This window comes from Salmo trutta, chromosome 32, assembly GCF_901001165.1.
Source record: "Salmo trutta chromosome 32, fSalTru1.1, whole genome shotgun sequence".
Taxonomy (NCBI): Eukaryota; Metazoa; Chordata; class Actinopteri; order Salmoniformes; family Salmonidae; genus Salmo; species Salmo trutta.
Window position 1 is genome coordinate 27,386,552 of NC_042988.1, and position 21,972 is coordinate 27,408,523.

General features: G+C 38.5%; 1 protein-coding gene and 1 gene segment (V, D, J or C); both read left to right on the top strand.

Annotated features, from left to right (window-relative positions):
* The window catches only part of LOC115171600 (uncharacterized), a 332,786-nt gene that overhangs the window by 227,914 nt on the left and 82,900 nt on the right, over window positions 1-21,972 (top strand). The gene's annotated exons all lie outside the window — the stretch shown is intronic.
* On the top strand, window positions 16,288-21,328 carry LOC115171603 (Ig mu chain C region membrane-bound form-like). The segment is given in 7 exon segments: window positions 16,288-16,378; window positions 17,116-17,421; window positions 17,634-17,918; window positions 18,049-18,366; window positions 18,705-19,022; window positions 19,812-19,966; window positions 20,273-21,328. Coding segments are annotated over 7 exon segments (1,452 nt in total).

The following is a 21,972-nucleotide window of genomic DNA, read 5'->3' on the forward strand; positions in this document are numbered from 1 at the left end:
CAACAGATAGTTCCACTGAAATGTAACAGATTCGGTGACTTACGTAGATTCATGGACGCACAGAACTTCTGGATTAGACAGAGGCACGGAAGAGAAAGCAGCGAGACCCCCCCCCCCCTCCCCTTTCCCAAGGTTGAAAAACAACGTTTATTTCTAAACAACCCCGTTACTATCGGTTCAGGACCTCTGTCCTGACTGAGACAAAGTATGGAATGAATTTACAGAGCGTGGGGGAAAGTTTAGTGTTTTTCGGGCGACATCCTCTATGCAAAAATGAACCGATAGTAACGGGGTTGTTTAGAAATAAACATTGTTTTTCAACCTTCTGGGGGGGGGCTGTCTAGACCTGTTATATGCAGGAATGGTGTGATTGCCTTTTGCTTCCTACATCCTCGGGGTGATATAACACCTGCTGTTCTTGGTGACACCCAGTATGCATAATGAACCGTTAGTACCGGTGTTGATTAGAAATAACATTGTTTTTAAACCTTAGGAGGTGTCTAGACCATTTATATTGTGGCTGTGGGGTTTGACTTTTGAGCCCCCCACATCCTCTGGGGGGGAAATAAATTCGGATTTGAGAGGCTTGTGTGCTAATGACACGAAAGTGCCTACCTGGTTTCAAACACCCCATGCAGACACACACCCTCGAAAAACCCATTGTTTTTGAAACACACACACATACACGCCCGCACACGCATGAACACACACACGCACACACACCTGTCTTTCCTGAAAGCATTTTTTGCTCAGACACCCAGGGAGAGAGGGAGCGTGATATTCCAGGCGTTAAAGGTGAGATACAATTTTTAAAAAACTTTTATTTAATTCAAAATATTTAGTACAGACCTTTTACAACATGCTATAATTAGTACAAACAATTTTACTAATCCTTTCTTACAGATAAAGGGGCCGGCTATAGGGTTAGCCCTGACATCCATCCGTTCCCAATTCACCAGGCTCTCTTGCTCGCTAGATATCCTGCACATTCCACGTTCCATAAGTTTTCATTCCATGGCTTGTTCAAACGTCTTGTACTTAGGCCCCGGTTGTGTCTTAAGGATAGAAGCGCCCAGCGGCGTAATTGTTCACGATTTTGGAAAAGATTGTCCAGCTTTTTCATCATGGTTTGGAATATATGATAATCACCCCACTTAAAGCTAAAGTCATAAAATAGTTAACATCCTTGCAGGCTTGGGAAAATACATATGAACTAACTGATTTTGTAGCATTTGAACTATATCTGACATGTTACTGTGGTCTTTTTTTAAGTCAATAAACGTGTGTAAAGTGTACACTTTTGTTTCAATAGATTTGTTTAAGACCACCAAGAAACGCCTGATTTAGCCCACTGCATTAATTATTAAGGGGGTAGAAAATGGATCTGTTTAAGTCATAAGTAAAGGGCCCAACTTAAAGAGTACAATTACCCTTTCAAAAAGAGGATGGCTTGATTGACTGAGACAGCCACCCCCTGGAGAGCAGCTCTCCATTTGGTTGTAAGGAGTATAAATCTTTTCTTTATTTTTTTTTGATCCCCAACCTAGGAAAAATCACCTGTTGTTTGGATATCTTTATGTATATATGCCCTCCTATTGATAAATTGTTTCGAGAAAAAAACATTGTTTCATACACCCCTGCAGAGACATACACCCCCCCCCACACACACACACACCCCCGGAAATTGTTTTTTTTTTTGAAACACAATTTCACACACACACACACACACACACGCACACACACACACGCATACACACCTCAGGATAGATCAACTGCGAACACATGCTTTAACAAATACAGATGCACAATCTTGTTAAATAAACACTAACTCTAAAGCGTGACAACTTCAAAGGAATAGATGCACTATATGCATAAATTAACACTCACTCTAAGGCGTGAGAACGGACGACAGGATGTCCTGACAGGATGCCCATATATGGGCACTCCCTAGAGCACGTGATAACTTGACAGGCATACACGTGACTCATGACATAGGGTCATAAATCACTCGTTTGACGTGTGCCGTCTACTGTATTCTCTCTAACAGAACCATTCATAATGCAGGTCATTGCATCCCATAACAGATAATTGTATTATTATGATAGATTATCGTTCTACTCAACATGTCACTGTGAAACTAGTGATTTATTCACTGTACTTCCCCTTTAATCCTAAATCTTTGACTTCTATGCAAATAATTTTCCCTCTCTGTATTTAAAGAGGAGTCTGTCTCTCTTTCACTCAGTTGGAGGAAATAAGTATTGTTCCCATCAGTTAAGCTTTCTCACAAACTATGTTCCCTGCATCTCTGCTGCTGCTGCTGGCAGCTGCCTCCTGTGAGTTCCTTCAAGGGATTAGGAGTTTGAAAACAAAACATAATTTTCTATGTTTTGAATACATTTTACAATAACATAATCAAACTGTATATTTTGATTTGCCTCCCCAGGTGTGTGTGGCATTGTTGACCCGGAACTCACTCAGCCAAGCTCAATGGTCGTAAAACCTGGAGAGTCTTTGAGCATCACTTGTAAGATCTCTGGGTATTCTATCAGTGATGGTAGCTATACCACAGACTGGATTAGACATCCTGTAAATAAAGCTATGGAATGGATCGGTGACTCAGATGGAAACTGCAAGGATTCCTTGAAAAGCAGGTTCAGCATCTCCAAAGATGATTCCAACAACATAGTCATTGTAGAAGGGCAGAGAATTCAAACTGAAGACACAGCAGTGTATTACTGTGTCAGATATAATGACACACAGTGGTGTGACGCAAAGCATGACCTGTACAAAAACAACAAAGATGTCTGTCTCATGAAACCATCATTCCCTAAGGATGACCCAGGTCATATTGTCACAGTCAAAATGGACACATCCTGGGAATTTGAGATACTGTCTGAAAAGCTTTATACATAATTAATATAATTAATAAATGTTTCTGCAATCATATTTTAAGCATGAATATCAGACATGGACTGTACATGTAAATTCACAGTTGTTTAATGTTCATAATAAGTTTAAAAGCTGATTTTTTAAATAAGTGATACAATTTTTCTTTGTTATTTTAGTGATAGAAATTATGAACATCCAAATGCACCAAAGGGGCTGGAGCACCTAGTATTAAACAGAAAAGTTCAACCATTCCTGATGATGCTGAATAAATAACAACTATTAAAGGTTAACCTGTCTGGGCTAGGGGGCAGTATTTTCACGGCCGGATGAAAAACATACCCAATTTAAATAGGTTACTACTCTGGCCCAGAAATTAGAATATGCATATTATTAGTTGATTTGGATAGAAAACATTCTGAAGTTTCTAAAACTGTTTGAATGGTGTCTGTGAGTATAACAGAACTCATATGGCAGGACAAAACCTGCTATATGAGTGGAAAGTGGAAAGTGGAAAGTCTGATGCTTGTAGTTCTTCTTTTGATTCTCTATCGAAGCTACGACACTGTAGCTTCGATAGAGAATCAAAAGAAGAACTACAAGCATCAGACTTTCCACTTTCCACTTTCCACTCATATAGCAGGGTTGACGTTGCACTTCCTAAGGCTTCCATTGGCTGTCTAAAGCCTTCAGAAAGTGGATTGAGCCTTCTCCTGTCTCTGGGCAGAGTATAGGAGCTCAGTTTCTGAGTGGTCTGCCTGGCAACAAAGGGATTGGATATGCTCGGTCCCGCGAGGGCACCCATCCTTCTTTTTCTTTTTGAATGAATATGCTATTGTCCGGTTGGAATATTATCGCAATTTTACATTAAAAATACCATAAAGATTGATTTTAAATAGCGTTTGACATGCTTCTAAGTACAGTAATGGAACATTTTGACTTTTCGTCTCTCGTTCCGCACTCGCGCGTTACCCTTTGGACAGTGACCTGAACGCACGAACAAAATTGAGGTATTTGTACATAAATATGGATTATTTCGAACAAAAACAACATTTCTTGTGGAAGTAGCAGTCCTGGGAGTGCATTACAATATTTCTAATACTAATTCTGAGTTTAGGTTGCCCCGAACTTGGCGGGTGTCTGAATAGCTCACCGTGATGGCTGAGCTATGTACTCAGAATATTGAAAAATGTGCTTTCTCCGTAAAGCTATTTTAAAATCGCGTCAACAAAACTCAGAAATAGTATTATAAATCTTCACTTACCTTTGATGATCTTCGTCAGAATGCACTCCCAGGACTCCCACTTCCACAATAAATGTTTTGTTAGAAATACTCCATATTTATGTCCAAATACCTCCTTTTGTTCACGCGTTCAGATCACTATCCAAAGGCATAATGCGCGAGCGTAAATCCAGACACGAAAAGTCAAAATGTTCCATAACCGTTCGTAGAAACATGTCAAACGATGTATAAAATAAATCCTTAGGGTCTTTTTATCATAAATCTTCGATAATATTCCAACCGGACAATAGTGTATTCATTCCAGAGGACAAAGAAGGAACGGCGCACTCACGTGTATGCGCATAACCAAGTCCTTTGTCCTCAGGCAGTCCACTGATTGACTGAGCTCCTATTCTCTGCCCAGTAACAGGAGACGGATGAAACAAGTTTCTAAAGGCTGTTGACAGCCAATGGAAGCCTTAGGAAGTGCAACGTGACCCCACAGACACTGTAGTTTCGAAAAGGATTCAAAAGAAAAACTACAATTCTCAGATTTCCCACTTCCTGGTTGGATTTTTCTCAGGTTTTTGCCTGCCATATGAGTTCTGTTATACTCACAGACATCATTCAAACAGTTTTAGAAACTTCAGAGTGTTTTCTATCCAAATCCACTAATACTATGCATATCCTACCTTCTGAGTATGAGAAGCAGGCAGTTTAATTTGGACACCTTTTTCATCCAAACGTGAAAATACTGCCCCCTATCCTTAACAGGTTTTAACAGTGATCTCAGTGTGAGAGGCAAAGAGGCGTGTATTTCATACCTTGACTACGTTGAGACCCGATCACGTCTCTTTTTTTATTCTCCATTGAGCATGCTTTTTAGTCCAGGACTAGGTTTAATAATCTGTGTCCCCCTAGAGACTTTCATATTAATATGAACTTGATTGAACAAAACATGCATGTATTGTATAACATAATGTCCTAGGAGTGTCATTTGATGAAGATCATCAAAGGTTAGTGCTGCATTTAGCTGTGGTTTTGGTTTTTGTGACATATATGCTAGCTTGAAAAATGGGTGTGTGATTATTTCTGGCTGGGTACTCTCCTGACATAATCTAATGTTTTGCTTTCGCTGTAAAGCCTTTTTGAAATCAGACAATGTGGTTAGATAAAGGAGAGTCTTATCTTTCAAATGGTGTAAAATAGTCATATGTTTGAGAAATTGAAATTATAGCATTTTTAAGTTTTTTGGTATTTAGCACCAGGCGCTACCATTGGATATTGAGTACTTTTTTCATCCGGCTGTGAAAATACTGCCCCCTACCCAAGAGAGGTTAAACACACAAACACTCTATGAGAGAGCAGAACTCCTCAACAGTAGTGGGAAAAAAACACTGATATCAGTATTATCCTGATAAAATAATCCACTCACATTATAACAGTGAAAAACACATTGTTTACATGAACCCAAAGTCAACTGTTTGCAAATCAGAGTTCATATTAGCTATTACATTTTGAGCATCTATTTCAGACATAATTATATTAATGTTTCAGCAACAGATACAGTGTACACTCAAACTAAATATAGTAACGGACCACTATCCTTGGGGAAGTCCACAATAGATTCCCAAAAGGAATTAAGCAGATAAAGATGTCCAATTCAATACTAATTGTATTGCCCCACATAGGGACATATTCTTGTTTCTGTGCAGTTCAACATTGTATAAAAGACAAAACATATCTAGTCTGAACATCCCATATAAAAAATCTGAAAATAATAGAGAGAAGATTGAAGGACAATGAGGCGAGAATAAGTACTAAGGTATAGAGCAGAATATATCTCCCTCTCAGTCTGTATTTAAACCTCTAGAGGACAGTCTATGCAATGTCTTCCTCCCCTTCATCCCTTTATAATCAGACAGTCAGCTCTGGCCTTCTCATTATAGGCAGCTTGGACTGACATTACAACAAGACCTACACTAAATATACTGAACGATGAGGACTGTCTGTAGTTTAATACTTATGGTGGTGTTCATACAAAGTGCATATGTGAATCACTCTTTGACAATAGGCTTTTTAAAATAGTTTTCATTGTGACAGTTAACACTCAATAACTACAGAATTATGCCCTACAGAATAATACAGGTGGATGTGTTCGAACTGCAAAGTAATTTTTTTCTTTGATAGTTTGTCAAATGTTGTTTGTCATTTTGAATTTTCACATGTTTTCAGAGTCTGAACCAGTGGCTAAAAAGCCTGGAGAATCTCACAAACTGACCTGTACATATTCTGGTATCTCAACTAGCTTTAACTTTAACTGGATCAGACACACTTCTGGTAAAGGGTTGGAATGGATAGCTTACATTTATGGTCCAAGTGGTAGTAGCATCTACTACTCCCAGTCAGTTCAGGGTCGGTTCACCATCTCCAGAGACAACAGCAAGCAGCAGGTGTATCTCCAGATGAACAGCTTGAAGACTGAAGACTCTGCTGTTTATTATTGTGCCAGAGACACAGTGACACATGAGGCTGCAGCACCGTTCAAAAACTGATCAAGCACTTATTTTACTGTGAGAGTCAATGAGACAATTCTGATCTCCAGTCTCTGTTAACATCAATCCCATGGCCCCATCAACACTAGGACAGAGTAGACACATTATACTCTAAATTATAACCCAGATATACAAAACTATTTGAAAAGCCAAAAATATACCTGACAACCTGTCAAAATAACTGTATGAATATCCTTATGAAACTTTAACTGAAAATGTTATTGTCCTTCAAAGTCAGTTGACAATGGCAACCCCAAACAGTTTAAATAATTTATGCAGTCATTCAATCAAATTAACTATCAATCTCTAGCAGATAAAACCATTTATTTGGTGTATTTGCATGAAACCAAATGTACATTTTCAGCAAACAGAATTAAGTTTCAAGCTTTAATGTCACATGCACAAGTACAGTGCAAGTTCCAAACCCAACAATGCAGTAATCAATATCAACGTAGCACTAAAAATAGCATAAGGTAGAACAAAAACAGACAAGAAATAAAAATAAGAAATATGAAGAACACGACAAAGTAAGAAGCTACTGTATACACAGAGTCAGTCCGAAGACCATATTTATGATGTGCAGGGATACTGGAGTGATAGAGGTAGATATGTACAGAGGTAAGGGAACTAGGCATCATGATATACGATAAACAGAGTAGCGCTGATGATGATTGTATGTGAGTGTGTGTGTGTATAGAGTCAGTTTAAATGTGTGTGAATGTTATGTGTGTGTTGGAGTGTCAGTGTGTGTGAGTGTGTAGAATCATGTGTGCATATAGAAAGGGTAAACTCAGATAGTCTGTGCAGCCATTCTGTTCACTATTTAGCAGTCTTATGGGTTGGGGATAGAATCTGTTCCAGCCTGTTAGTGTCAGACTTGATGCATCGGTACCACTAGTCGTGCAGAAGCAGAGGCTTAGCTGGTTGGAGTCTTTAACGATTTTCCGGACGTTCTTTACAAACTGCGTGATATGGAGGTCCTGGATGGCAGGGAGCTTGGCCCCAGTGATGTACTGGGCTGTCACCCTCTGTAGCGCCATGCGATCGAGGGCGGTGCTGATGCCATACCAAGCAGTGATGCAACCACTCAAGATGCTCTCAATGGTGAAGCTGTAGAACTTTTGGAGGATTTCAGGGCCCATGACAAACCTTTCCAACTTCCTGAGGGGAAAGAGGCGCTTTTGTGCCTTCTACACGACTACGTGTGGGAGAGGACTATTTTAAGTCCTTAATGATTTGGACTTGAATAATTATAATATTGAATATGGAACCATGACGGTAATTAATGTTAACGAGTAATGGAACAAGTATAGATGGAACAAGTTTAGATAGGACAAGTTTACTGTACTAATCCCTATAGATTACGTCATCCTGTGCTATTCTGAGAAACAATGCTGCCAATATCAACTCTTAAAGAACATCTCTCCCTCTCAGTCTCTCGATCAGCCTCTAGAGGGCGGTCTATGCAAAATCATCTTCCCCTTCATCCCTTTATAATCAGACACAGCTCTGGCCTTCTCATTATAGAGAGCTTGGACTGACATTACAACATTACAAGTCCTGTACTAACTAATACTGAATGGAGCTTATGACTGACTGAAGTGTAGTTGTTATGGTGATGTCCATAGACAGTAAGTAAAGCATTACATGGTGACTGAAGAATGTCTGAGTATCATGGTTAAACTCTAAATTAGTGTAAATATCATATCTTCAACTGAATGTTGAGACATTTTGTTTTGCAGGTGTTTGTTGTGATATCAGACGGATCAGTCACCTTCTCAGGTGATAAAACCTTGAGACAAAGTTGAATTGTCATGTAAAATCTCTGCGTTTAAAATTACAGACAATTGTATGCACTGGATAAGACAGAAACCAGGAAAAAGACTGGAGTGGACTGGGAAAACTAACTCTGCTACCTACTTTGTTTAGGTATTTCCTTAAAACTGCATTGTTGGTTAAGGGCTTGTGAGTAAGCATTTCACTGTAAAGGTGAAATGTTGTTTTGATACGCAGACTGTTGTTTTGATACGCAGACTCCCTGAAAGGCCAGTTCACTCTGACTGTGGACGTCTCCATGAGCACACTGTTCTTAAATTACAAGAGTCTGTCAGCAGATGACTCTGTTGTTTATTATTGTGCTGGACAGAGACAGTGACTGAAGCTGGTGAAGGAGCTGTATATATAAAAAATAACACTTTTGTACTACTTTCTCTACAGGATTATACAGGGTATTAATAATACTTAATATCATTACTGTAAAGAATACAACAAAAATATCACAAAGCACTACCCAGCATCTAACATTCAAACTACACAATCAAATTACACAATCAAATTACACAATCAATCTCTTGTCCAGTCTGGTCAGTCTTTCTTGTTGTCCCATGAACAAGTCATAAACAAAGTATTCAGAACATATGAACCTGTTTCCCATCTCTGAGTTCTCTATTTAATCTCTGTGTGATCTTCCCTTCCTGTGAGGAGGAGTCAATGCAAAACTCTGACCTCTTCCATCACTACTTATCTCACTGCTGAGTGGAGGAGAGGGGCTGAAGAACTGACTGCTAGACTGAATGATAAACACTGACAATCATCTAACATGTTTAACAAAGATTACATATTAGGGCTACTGCTAATGGTTATAGGACTGTCAGGTAAACACTTTGTTTTTACTTTCAACAGATGGTTGTGTGTCCTTAAAAGCTCTTCTTAATGCTTGAAATGTTCTCTTCCTATGAATAGGTGTTCAGGGTCAGACACTGACTGAGTCTGGACCAGTGGTTAAAAAGCCTGGAGAATCCCACCAACTGACCTGTACATATGATGGAATCTCAAACGATAATGCTGCCATTGGCTGGATCAGACAGGCTCTTGGGAAAGGGTTGGAATGGATAGCTTATATTTCTGCTCCAAGTGGTAGTATTATCTCCTACTCCCAGTCTGTGAAGAATCGGTTCACCATCTCCAGAGACAACAACAAGAGGCAGGTGTATCTCCAGATGAACAGCCTGAAGACTGAAGACTCTGCAGTTTATTATTGTGCCCGACAACCACAGTGACACATGAGGCTGCAGCGCTGTGCATAAACTGATCAAGCACTTTTGTGCGACAGACAAGAAACTGATGATCCAGCATAAATTCCAAGTGTATTCACAGCATACCATTCCTCATCAAGCTCAATGCAGCTTAAACCACTCCTCTGACCATTTTAGTCAGTAAATATATATAATCTTGATGACAGCTTATTTACATTCACCTGTATATTAGCCTAATCAAATTCAGAGTGTGAATTACTGGTAGGTATTAATTAATGTCCTCATTGAGCATATTAAAATACAAAAGCTGAATTTTGATAGCAGACTTTTACTTTTAACTAAAATGAGTAATGTGCCAAGTATATACTGTATCTTTTGGGACACCAATAGTTAGATTATCACCATATGTGGCTTTTGTACAGTTCCACAAAGCATCAATTATGTTAATTGAAGTATTTTATTATTGAGCAGAACACAACCATTCATAATGCTGCACAATACATCCCATAAACAGATAATTGTATTATTATGATAAATAAATGTTGTACTCAACACGTCATTGTGTTACTAATTATTTATACCGTACTTCTCCATGAATCCTAAATCTCAGACTTTTATTCAAATCAACTCCCCTCTTTGTATATGAATGTCTCTCTCTTTCACTCAGTTGGAGTAAATAAGTATTGTTCCCATCAGTTCAGCTTCCTTACAACCCATGTTCCCTGCATCTCTGCTGCTGCTGCTGCCAGCTGCCTATTGTTTATTATGTGCATGGTATTGTTGACCCAGTACTCAACCAGCCAAACTCAATGGTTGTAAAGCCCAGAGAGTCTTTGAGCATCACCTTTAAGGTCTCTGGGTACTCTATCAGTGATGATAGCTATACCACAGACTGGATTGGACATCCTGTAGATAAAGCTATGGAATGGATCGGTGACTCAGATGGAAACTGCAAGGATTCTTTGAAAAGCAGGTTCATCATCTCCAAAGAGTCATTGTAGAAGGGCAGAGAAGTCAAACTGAAGACACAGCTGTGTATTACTGTGTCAGATATAATGACAAAAAACAGGAGCTGGCGCACACCCAGAAAATAGTTTGTGTGGAGGTGCTGACTAACGGCGAATAAACTATAAACTATCAAAATAAAGAAAGTCGCACACTGTGGCATCACTGTGCCTTCCTCAGGATAATGTCATAAATACTTGAACCAGGTTATGTAGACACACAGTGTGTAACGGCCGTCGTCAGAAAGAGACCAAGGTGCAGCGGAGGATGTGTATTCATATTCAAGATTTTAATAAACCGAAAATAGAACACTATACAAATAAACAAAAAAATGACAGCCGACAGTTCTGTCAGGTACTCACAACGAAACAGAAAGCAATCACCCACAAACCCCAAAGGAAAAACAGGCTGCCTATGTATGACTCCCAATCAGCAACAACGAACTACAGCTGTTCCTGATTGAGAGCCACACACGGCCAAACCAAAGAAACAAACCAACATAGAAAAATAAACATAGAACGCCCACCCATGTAACACCCTGGCCTAACCAAAATAGAGAATTAAAAACCTCTCTCTATGGCCAGGGCGTTACACAGTGCAATTAGTGTAATCAATGACAGTGGTGAGGGGTGTGTCGTAAGGATTAAGATAATTACAATTAATTAGAGACACTGCTCAAAAAAAATTGTATATGGGATATTAAATATATTATTATCATATAGAAACATAATGGAATATTGTACATCATATTAGCATCAACATACATTGTTTCATTTAATTTCACATAATTTCGTATTTCATTTTTGTTAAATGTAATATTGGTTCAACCAGGGGAACATATTGGGTATACGCTTAATAAGCTGTAAAAAATATTTTTTCAATTTATAAGACTTGTTCATAAAGGAAAGAGTGTTCAAAAGAAGGGCCTGAGATCAAAGTCAATATTCAGACCACTAGGGGTCAATGTTTTTAGATAGGATATCCAGTAAGCCTCCCTTTGTAGTAGTAGGATCTCAATGTTACCTCCTCTCCTTGGTAGAGCAACATGCTCAAAGCCTGTGTATTTGAGGGAGGAGATGGGATGGTTAGCTTCAACAAAGTGAGCTGCTACTGGATAGTCAATGTTCTTACACCTGATTGAGCTGCGGTGTTCAGCTATGCGTTGTTTTAATTGTCTTTTCGTTTGTCCTACATAGGCTTTTCTACATGAACAGGTGATGAGATAGATTACTCCCTTGGTCTTGTATGAGATGATACCTCTCACAGGGATCTTTCGACCTGTATGTGGGTGTCTGAAGAAAGACGTTTTTTTCGTTTATTACACTGTGCGAATGAGTCACATTTGTAGTTGCCATTTGGGATAGGTGTCAAGAGGTCTGAGTGGGCTCAGGGGGCATGTCAGATCTCACCAAACTATCACCAATTTTGCGACCACGCTTATACTCTTATACTCTCTTATACTCCACACTCTTGACACCTATCCCAAATGGGAACTACAAATGTGGCTCATGCGCACAGTGTAATAGCACCAAAAAAATGTTTTTGATAGTTTTCAGATATTATGACACACAGTTGTGTGAAGCAAAGCATGACCTGTACAAAAACAACAAAGATGTCTGACGCATGAAACCATCATTCCCTAAGGATTACCCAGTTCATATTGTCACAGTCAAGATGGACACATCCTGGGAATGAGATAAACTGTCTGAAAATATTTACATATAATTAGAATAATGAATAAATACATGCATTTGCAGTCATATTTAAACCGTGAATAACATACATGTACATGTAAGTTCAAAACTATTAAATGTTTATAAGCAGGTTATGAGAAGATTTTTAAATGAAGTAAAACTATGTTTTTATTTTATAGGTGTAATTTTAGTGATAGAAATTCTGAACATCCAAATGCACAACGTGTTTGAACACCTATTATTAAACAGAAAGGTTAAACCATTCATAATGACGCTGACTAAATAACATCTATTAAAGTTTAAACCATTCATAATGATGCTGACTAAATAACAACTATTAAAGTTTAAAAACCTGTTGAGGATCTTATCCCGATCTTATCCCGGTATTGGGATTCATTGTCATGTGACCATGGCGGGGAATTCAAAACTGCAAGAGTAATCATCATTTTCAGAGGCATTACGGAGAATGCTTAAAGTTAGGTTATATGAGAGGAGAGTACATTGACAATAGCTGCGTGTAATGTTTAGCCAATTCAAAGAAGGGCATCAACAGACAGAAAACTAGCTAGAATTATGCACTTACCTTTGACAATCTGCATCAGATGACACTCATAGGACATTATGTTATACAATACATGCATTTTTAGTTCCATCAAGTTCATATTTATATCCAAAAACAGCATTTACAGTCGCGGTGAAATTCAGAATTTTTTTCGGCTCGAATGCACCCAGTGAATCCAGCATTACAAATCACGGAATTACTATTCGAAAACATTGGTAAATTATAATATTGTCATTCAAAGAATAATATATTATCATCTCGTAATTGCTACCGAATGGCCAGATCTCAAAATAACTTTACTGGGAAATCACATTTTGCATAAACTGGGTACTATGCTAACAACAATAAGCTATATGCTAAGCTAAGCTAAGCTATACCGTTAGCATTAGCATCATCTAATATCGATAATAACATTCTAAATATCCCCTTACCTTTGATTATCTCCATCAGAAGGCGCTGCCAGAGATCCCAGGTCCAGAACAAATGTGGTTTCTTTTGACAAAGTTCATAATTTATGTCCAAATAGTTAGCGTTCAGTAGGCTCCCACAAAATGAGGTGGGCAGTGTAAAGTCACGTCGAAAAGCTAAAGAAAACCTAGTAAATAATCTATTTACGTTTGTTTAAACATGTCAAACGTTGTTCATCATTAATCTTTTGGTCCATTTTTAACGTGAAACATCAGTAAACATCAGTAATATTTTCACACAACCTATCAAGTGTCTAGAATAAACGATAATGACAAAGGCACTCTTCTCAGATTCATGCGCAGGCGCAAAAAATGAAGTGATGACGTGTCAACTTGTAAGCTTTCTTATTCGGTCTGTATTCATCACAGATGCTTCCAACAACTTTCTAAAGATCGTTGACATCTAGTGGAAGCAGTAGGAGTTGCGAACTGAATCCTTTCTCACTGTGGTATCTTTAAAACAATGACACTAAATAGTACAGTCACAAAATTCTCATTTTTTTAAATCTATTTTTCACAGGTTTTTGCCTGCAATATGAGTTTTGTTATACTTACAGACACCATTCAAACTGTTTTAGAAAATTCAGAGTGTTTTCTATCCGAATGTGTTAATAATATGCATATCCTAGCTTCTGAGTTGGTGTAGGAGGCAGTTAAAAATTGCCACATATTTTTTTCAAAATTCTCAATACTGCCCCCGTGGCCCGTAGAGGTTAAACCATTCATAATGATGCTGACTAAATAACAACTATTAAAGGTTAAACCATTCATAATGATGCTGACTAAATAACAACTATTAAAGGTTAAACCATTCATAATGATGCTGACTAAATAACAACTATTAAAGGTTAAACTGTTCATAATGATGCTGACTAAATAACAACTATTAAAGGTTAAACCATTCATAATGATGCTGACTAAATAACAACTATTAAATGTTAAACCATTCATAATGATGCTGACTAAATAACAACTATTAAAGTTTAAACCATTCATAATGATGCTGACTAAATAACAACTATTAAAGGTTAAACCATTCATAATGATGCTGACTAAATAACATCTATTAAAGTTTAAACCATTCATAATGATGCTGACTAAATAACAACTATTAAAGGTTAAACCATTCATAATGATGCTGACTAAATAACAACTAGGATAAACCATTCATAATGATGCTGACTAAATAACAACTATTAAAGGTTAAAACATTCATAATGATGCTGACTAAATACCAACTATTAATAAAGGTTAAACTATTCATACTAATGCTGACTAAATGACTTTGAATGAGTTGAATGAAAATATTATACACCTTATTATAATGAAGGCTCATACATGTCTATTACAGTTATAAAGCATTGTACCTACAGGAGTTAGGTAAAATGTTCTAATTAACTGAATATTAAAATATTAAAATACATTAAAATAAATAATAGATGTGTGTATTATTACCTATCCACAACCATCTGAATGTGTTGCTATCCTCATAGAGAAGGTGTGTGGTACTGGTGGGAGGTTTTTGTTATGGTGTTTATCACTGTGACTATATGGGGGTCACAGTGATATTACGCTGTACAAAAACCCTTTGCTCCTGTATGGACACATCACCTCTGAACAGGTCAAATAAACACCTCCCAGGACAATGGTGCCAATATAACCCTAATGAATCCACACCATAAACATGATTTTGGCCATAGCCATGATATTTGGTTTTATATTGTAACATAAATCCATACATTTGCAAACAACTGTCACAAACTGACAATGTTTGTGGTTATTGTTTCTGACTAAAGGTGTTTCACCTTTAGTCAGAAACAATAACCACAAACATTGAAGATGAATCCATCAACTCATAGAGAATATAATTCTATAAGAATCTGTAGTTTCTTATTCCTCACTGAGAGCAGAGTCATATGGAATCCCTATGGAGATGTGAAGGAGGTGTTTTTGTGCTGGAGTATATCACTGTGATATGGGGTGGGCTGGGGGGCACAGTGAAATGAGGCTGTACAAAAACCTCAGAGACAAAACCTGCATTATATCTGCATGAGGATTGGGACAATGGGGAGAAACCATACAGTATTCTTCAAATGACCGTCTGATATTGATATAACCCCATTGTACATTATTTTACATTTTCAAAAAGTATTTTTTGATAGTGATGTCATGACATTTACCTAAGCATGAGTTTTTAAAAGGTATACAAAACATCTGTCCTTAAGGAATCAACTGTGTATGATAGTAATACGATATTGCATTATATTTTCATCTTTATTGGATTCAGTATCATGACTTTAAAGCTGCCTATTGAGGTGCAGGGTTTTTGTACAGGCAGTGAATGGAGACATAGCACTGTGATGCTTTTGACTACTGGGGTAAAGGGACACAAGTCACCGTCTCAACAGGTAAGCAAACTTAAATGTATTATATCCATCAAATGTTTAATTTTCCCATTCTATTTTGTGTGTTGAAAGAACATATGTCTTTTGCATTTTTCAGATGCAAAATGTCCTTGAATAGACCTGTTCATATTCCACTAAAGAAATGGTTTACCTCAATGCTCAATGCTTTGCTTATTCCCTGGAAAGTCAAATAGTTCCTCATTTTCTAGGTTCTGCTGTTGTAGAATAATGTAAAAGTTTGTTTCCTAAAGTGTTATAAATGGAAAACCATTCGGTTAAGTGATGAAGTTATCATGATTAGTTGAAACAGATTGTTGTAAAGAGGGTGGTTTTTGTATTGCTTGGCATACGCCCTTGTCACACTGTGTATGGATACTTTGACTATTGGGGGAAAGGGACAATGATCACAGTATCATCAGGTAAGCCTTTGCATATATGTTTTTTTTCATGCAATCGAATTGTTGTAGTTTGTAGATAAATCCTTGTTTTATGGGGAAAAGTAGACATTTCTACTTGGATAACGTTGTTTGTGTAGCACACCTAGGTAAGGCAGTATATTGTTTGTTCATCTGTCCACATACGTCTTTCACTTTTTGCGATTGATGTTTAATTAGTTGATTATGTTGGCTTTGCTTTAGGTCAACAATTACCATGTAAAAACGAAAATGCGGGCTATTCATTTGAGAGTCTAACACATAAACCGATTATAGGGTAGAAGAATAAGACTCTATCTTAGCCTATATTGAATTGAGTGTTAATTGGCAACACCTTAATTCATAAAAATAATTACATTAAAATGTTTTAATGGAGGAACATGATATTTTATTTTACAGTTCTGTTTTCACTGGTTAATGTGTCTGCAATTGAATGTGTTTATGTGTATTTAATTGTGCCTTCCTGTATTATACCTTTTCTAAAATGTTTATTCTATTCTACTTTGCCAGTTACTTTATGTTTATATTCTTATATTTTATTATTTCTTATTGTTGTTGCATTGTTGAGAAGGAACCTGAAAGTAAGTTTTTTTAGACAGTGTATTTGTATCCTATCCTGTACATACAACTAATAGAACTAGAAATGTAGTGGTAGTTACACATCAAAGAAAACAAGACAACCAACTACATGGAATTAAATGGTGCCTTATAGTGACAGATTATATTAAATAGTAGTTCTCAGGTTATAACTGTGTAATGACCATTTACCATGGTAATTACTAGTAGTTACCTGGTCATTTCTGTACATTCAAATAAAGTGTTACCTTTCTTTCTTTCCTTCTTGCAGCAACCACAGCCCCACCTTCCCTATTCCCTCTTATGAACTGTGGAACCCCTTCTAACAATGTCTACAGCATTGGTTGTCTCGCTGCCGGCTTTTCGCCTTCCTCACTCACCTTCAAATGGACAGACGCCAGCGGGAAAGCGCTGACGGACTTCGTCCAATACCCGGCAGTCCAGAGCGAGAACGGGGGAACCTACACAGGAGTCAGTCAGCTCCGTGTGGCTAAGAATGTCTGGGAAAACGTAAAGTCTTTCCATTGTTCTGTGGAACATCCTGGAGGTGGAAAGACAGCAGTCATCAATAAACCAGGTATGATGTGGTCATTATATTGTATTTTTCTATGAAGTTGGTTCTATTTTTCTAAAGATTGCATTTTAATGTTTGTGATGTAAACTATTTCTGTTTAGAAAACCTGGTTATAAAATGATACTTGGTGTTTACCCTGGACGTCTTTGAAAATATCAGAGTTATTTCAATAAGCGATTAAACTAACATGCAGACATTTTCCTCCCCCTACTCAGTCTCAAAGCCTCCAACAGTGTCTTTGCTGTCGGCGCCCATTGGCACAACCCAGTACCTGATGTGTATGATTGAAGATTTCGCCCCCAAAGAAATTACTGTCACCTGGAAGAAGAATGAAAAGGAGGTGGAGGGCCCGACCCCTACTGTAGGCAAACAGCCGTCAGGCCTCTTCTCAGCCAGCAGTCTGCTGAAGGTCATCAACACTGACTGGAACAACAAGGTCAAGTACAGCTGTGTGGTGACCCACCAGGGAAAACCCAAAATCAAGACAATCTCCAAAACAGGTCTGTACATAGGAGTAGATTGTACAACAATTGATGCCATGCTCACATACAGGATCTCTATTATTTAGTGTAGTTCCTCATCAGCAACATTAACATGTCATGCTTTCCCACTGCTTCTCTCCCTTTTCAGAACCACTGACGGTGACTCTGAACCCACCGCATGTGAGAGAGGTGTTCATGGGCAACCAAGCAGTGCTGGACTGTGTCATCAGTGGTACAGACCTAGACACAGTGTCTGGTACCACCTTCACCTGGCAGGTCAACGGACAGGCCAAGACGAGTGGCATCAATCTGAAAGATATTGAATCAAAGGGCAACCTGAACAGCAGGGTCAGTACTCTGACCATAGACCAGATGGAGTGGACCAATGTGAACAAAGTCCAGTGTTCTGCCAAGAAGAGTGATGAAGTCACACCGGTCATTCAGGACCTCAGCTTCAACCTAGGGAGTAGGTCACTGAGACGTCTCAATGTGGTTGTGATAAGTGGTCACATACTCCAGGTTCTGGAGAGGGAGACACAGGATGTGTAGACTTTTGTTCCAGCCCAGCGCTTACACACCTGAGTCAGCAAATCAACTAATCATTAACTAATCATCACTTTTGCTTAGTTGATCCAGGTGTGTTAGTGCTGGACTAGAACAGAAACCTGCACACCCCTGTGCTGCTCCAGAACCAGGGTTAAGGACCACAAGGTTCATTTTAAACTGATATTCACGTACTGGTTTTCATACATACCTACATGTACATGAGTGTAACGTTTCTCCTTAAAATCAATCCTCTTGCAGGTGTAGCCCCTTCAGTGTCCGTCCACCTTCTCCCGGAGGAAGACACCAAGAAGGAGGGGGAAGTGACTCTGGTGTGCCTGGTGGTCTGCCCATCTCTCTGTGACGTCTACATCATGTGGCAGGTGGACAGCGGTCAGTACCAGGAGGGGGTCACCAGCCCTCCTCAGAAAACCCAGAAAGGCAACTACTCCGTCACCAGCGTCTTCACCACCACCAAGGATAAGTGGGACACAAATGTGAAGTTCACATGCGCCGTAAAGCACGCCGGCTCAGACAACAACACCGCACCTAAGGAGAGGAGTGTGTCGAAGTCCTTGGGTAACTCATGTGAAGACAATTGATATTAATCTGTGTGCGTTGTGTTGTTGTTTCTCCTTATTAACTCCTCTGTGGGTCAGAATAGCCAATTACTAGGAGTGTCCCCTGTTGTCTTCTAAGATGTAATTCGTTGTTGTCCTTGTTGAGTTAAAGTTAACATGTTAGTGTTGTCATTGTTTTGTTGACTGTAAACATGCATATTGTCTAATGTGATATTGTCCAGTCTACTGTATTGTAAAATGTCAGTCCAATTGCACAGTCTTGTGTTGCCGTTGTTGTCCTTTGTCATTGTTCAATGTGTCTTCCTAATGTGGAGGCTGGCTAATAAACAATACCGCATATGAGATCAGATGGTGTGGTGTTCATATATCAATTACTTCAAGTCTTAGAAAATATACTGGTCTACTGTACATATAAAAACAGAATGAAGACAATTGTTTGTCATGAAAAGACAACAGTACTGAATAGCCTACATAGTAGTACTATGCTTCCAGTAAGGCTGACATGGATGTACTATTTAGTGTATAGGTGTAGCTTGATGTAATGTGAGTGTGCATGTTAATATTAGGCCAAGATATAAGCATACGCAGCTCAGTTTCATGTGATCTTTGTATGTTGATGTCTGTGAGTGTGTCCATATAATTTGGACTCATGTAGCTGTATTTGTTAGAATATGATAAAGAATAATACAGGTGTACAATTCACATACACACATGAACACACACACACACACACACAAACACAAGTGTATGTACGTTCCTCACCACCTGTCTCTCTCCCTGTTCTCAGGTAACATCCCACTGACTGAGCCTGAGGCGGGCTTCGCTCTGAGCTGCACGGACAACGATGAGGATGAGTTCAGCAGCCTGTGGTCCACCACCTCCTCCTTCATCATCCTCTTTCTTCTCTCCCTCACCTACAGCACAGTGCTCAGCCTGGTCAAGGTACTGACACCACTTATTTCATGTGATTGTAGACTTCTGATGAAGGCCATTGGCAGCTGAAATGTCATGATTTTAAATAAAACACAAGCATTTTGCTACACCAGCAATAACATCTGCTAAATATGTGTGACCAATAACATTTGATTTGATTTGATTGTGAGCGAGAGTTGCTCCTTTCCCTTCCAAATATGATTATATACACAGAGGAGAGATGAGAAACTCTTTGTGGGCCAAAGGTAACCTACGTTGTTCCACTTTGCTGTCTGTTTAATGTAATAACCTGTATCTGTCTCTGCCTCTTTTCAGATGAAGAACACATGATGGACTGCAGAGATAGATGAGTCTAGACTAGAAAGATCATGGTCTGGGATGGTTATGGTGTTCAGTAGTGTTCTTCAGTAATAATGTTATGTATATATCCAATACATTATTGATTATGATTGATTAGTATTGTTGTTCTCATTATTATACAAGCATTGTGGTGATATGTTATTTTTAATTCATTGATTTATATTGTACAGTATCTTTAAATATAAGTGTATACTGTGATGTCTGTGTGTCCTTTTTCACTTTAAGTTGTCTTTTTACTGAGGCATCCACTGGATGCTAATGCTGGGAGAAGGACACATCCTTTGTCCAAAAACATTACTGATTGGAGTGTTTCTGCTTGGCAGAATTATCTATGGAGCCAATTTACAGCTGTAGTCCCTCCCAGGACAGATTAAAACAACGTTAGGCTATATCTGTAATACTCAACTAAGACTTCAACATTCTGTTATCAGTTGATCTGTGGTGGTTTCTTGGTTCTCTAACTTGTCTAATAATAGTGTCATGCAAAAGCAGCTTCCTCTCTCTCTATCCCCTTGATACCACACCTGTGGCACTGAAACTGTCCAGCAACTGCCAGGAACACAAATACACTTCCTTGAAAAATGTACGATAGCAACGCACACACACACACAGAAATATACTGTATATATAGTGAGCTACAAAAGTATTGGGACAGAGACACATTTTTGGTGGATTTGGCTCTGGCTCCAGCACTTTGGATTTCAAATGATTCAATGACTATGAGGTTAAAATGTAGACCGTCAACTTTAATATGAAGGAATTTTCCTCTATATCTGGTGACCCGTTTAGAAATTACAGCACTTTCTGTTCATTGTCCCCAATTTTACAAATCTGCTTATTATACAGTATGTGTATTAAAGTACTCAAAAGTTTAGTATTTGGTCCCAAATTCCAAACACACAATAATTACATTAAGCTTGTGACTCTACAAATTTGTTCAATGCATTTGCTGTTTGATTTGATTGTGTTTCAGATGGTTTTTGTGCCCAATAAAATAAATGGTAAATAATTTATCGTGTCATTTTGGAGTCACTGTTATTGAAAATAGGAACAGAATACATTTATAAACACGTCTACATTAATGTGGATGTTATCATGATTACGGACAGTCCTGAATGAATCGTGAAAAATAATGAGTGAAAGTTGCAGACACACAAATACCGTACCCCCCAAATAATTAGAACCCCCCTGTTATTGTAATGGTGAGAGGTTAGCATGTCGTAGCATGTCTTGGGGATATTTGGGCTACTACACACACAATGTATTTTTCCACAATTTCCAATAGGTCGGAATTATCTTCTATGTCAGATGGTTCCAGATGGTGAAGCATGATTCATCACTCCAGAGAACACGTTTTCGCTACTCCAGAGTCCAATGGCGGTGAGCTTTACACCACTCCAACCAACGTTTGGCATTGCGTAGGGTGATCTTAGGCTTGTGTGTGGCTGCTCGGCCATGGAAACCCATTTCTTGAAGTTCCTGATGAACAGTTCTTGTGCTGACATTGCTTCGAGAGGCAGTTTGGAACTCGGTAGTGAGTGTTGCAACCGAGGACAGATAGTTTTTTCACACGCTCTGCGGTTTTGCACTCGGCTGTCCCGTTCTGTGAGCTTGTGTGGCTTACCACTTCGGGGCTGAGCCGTTGCTTCAAGATG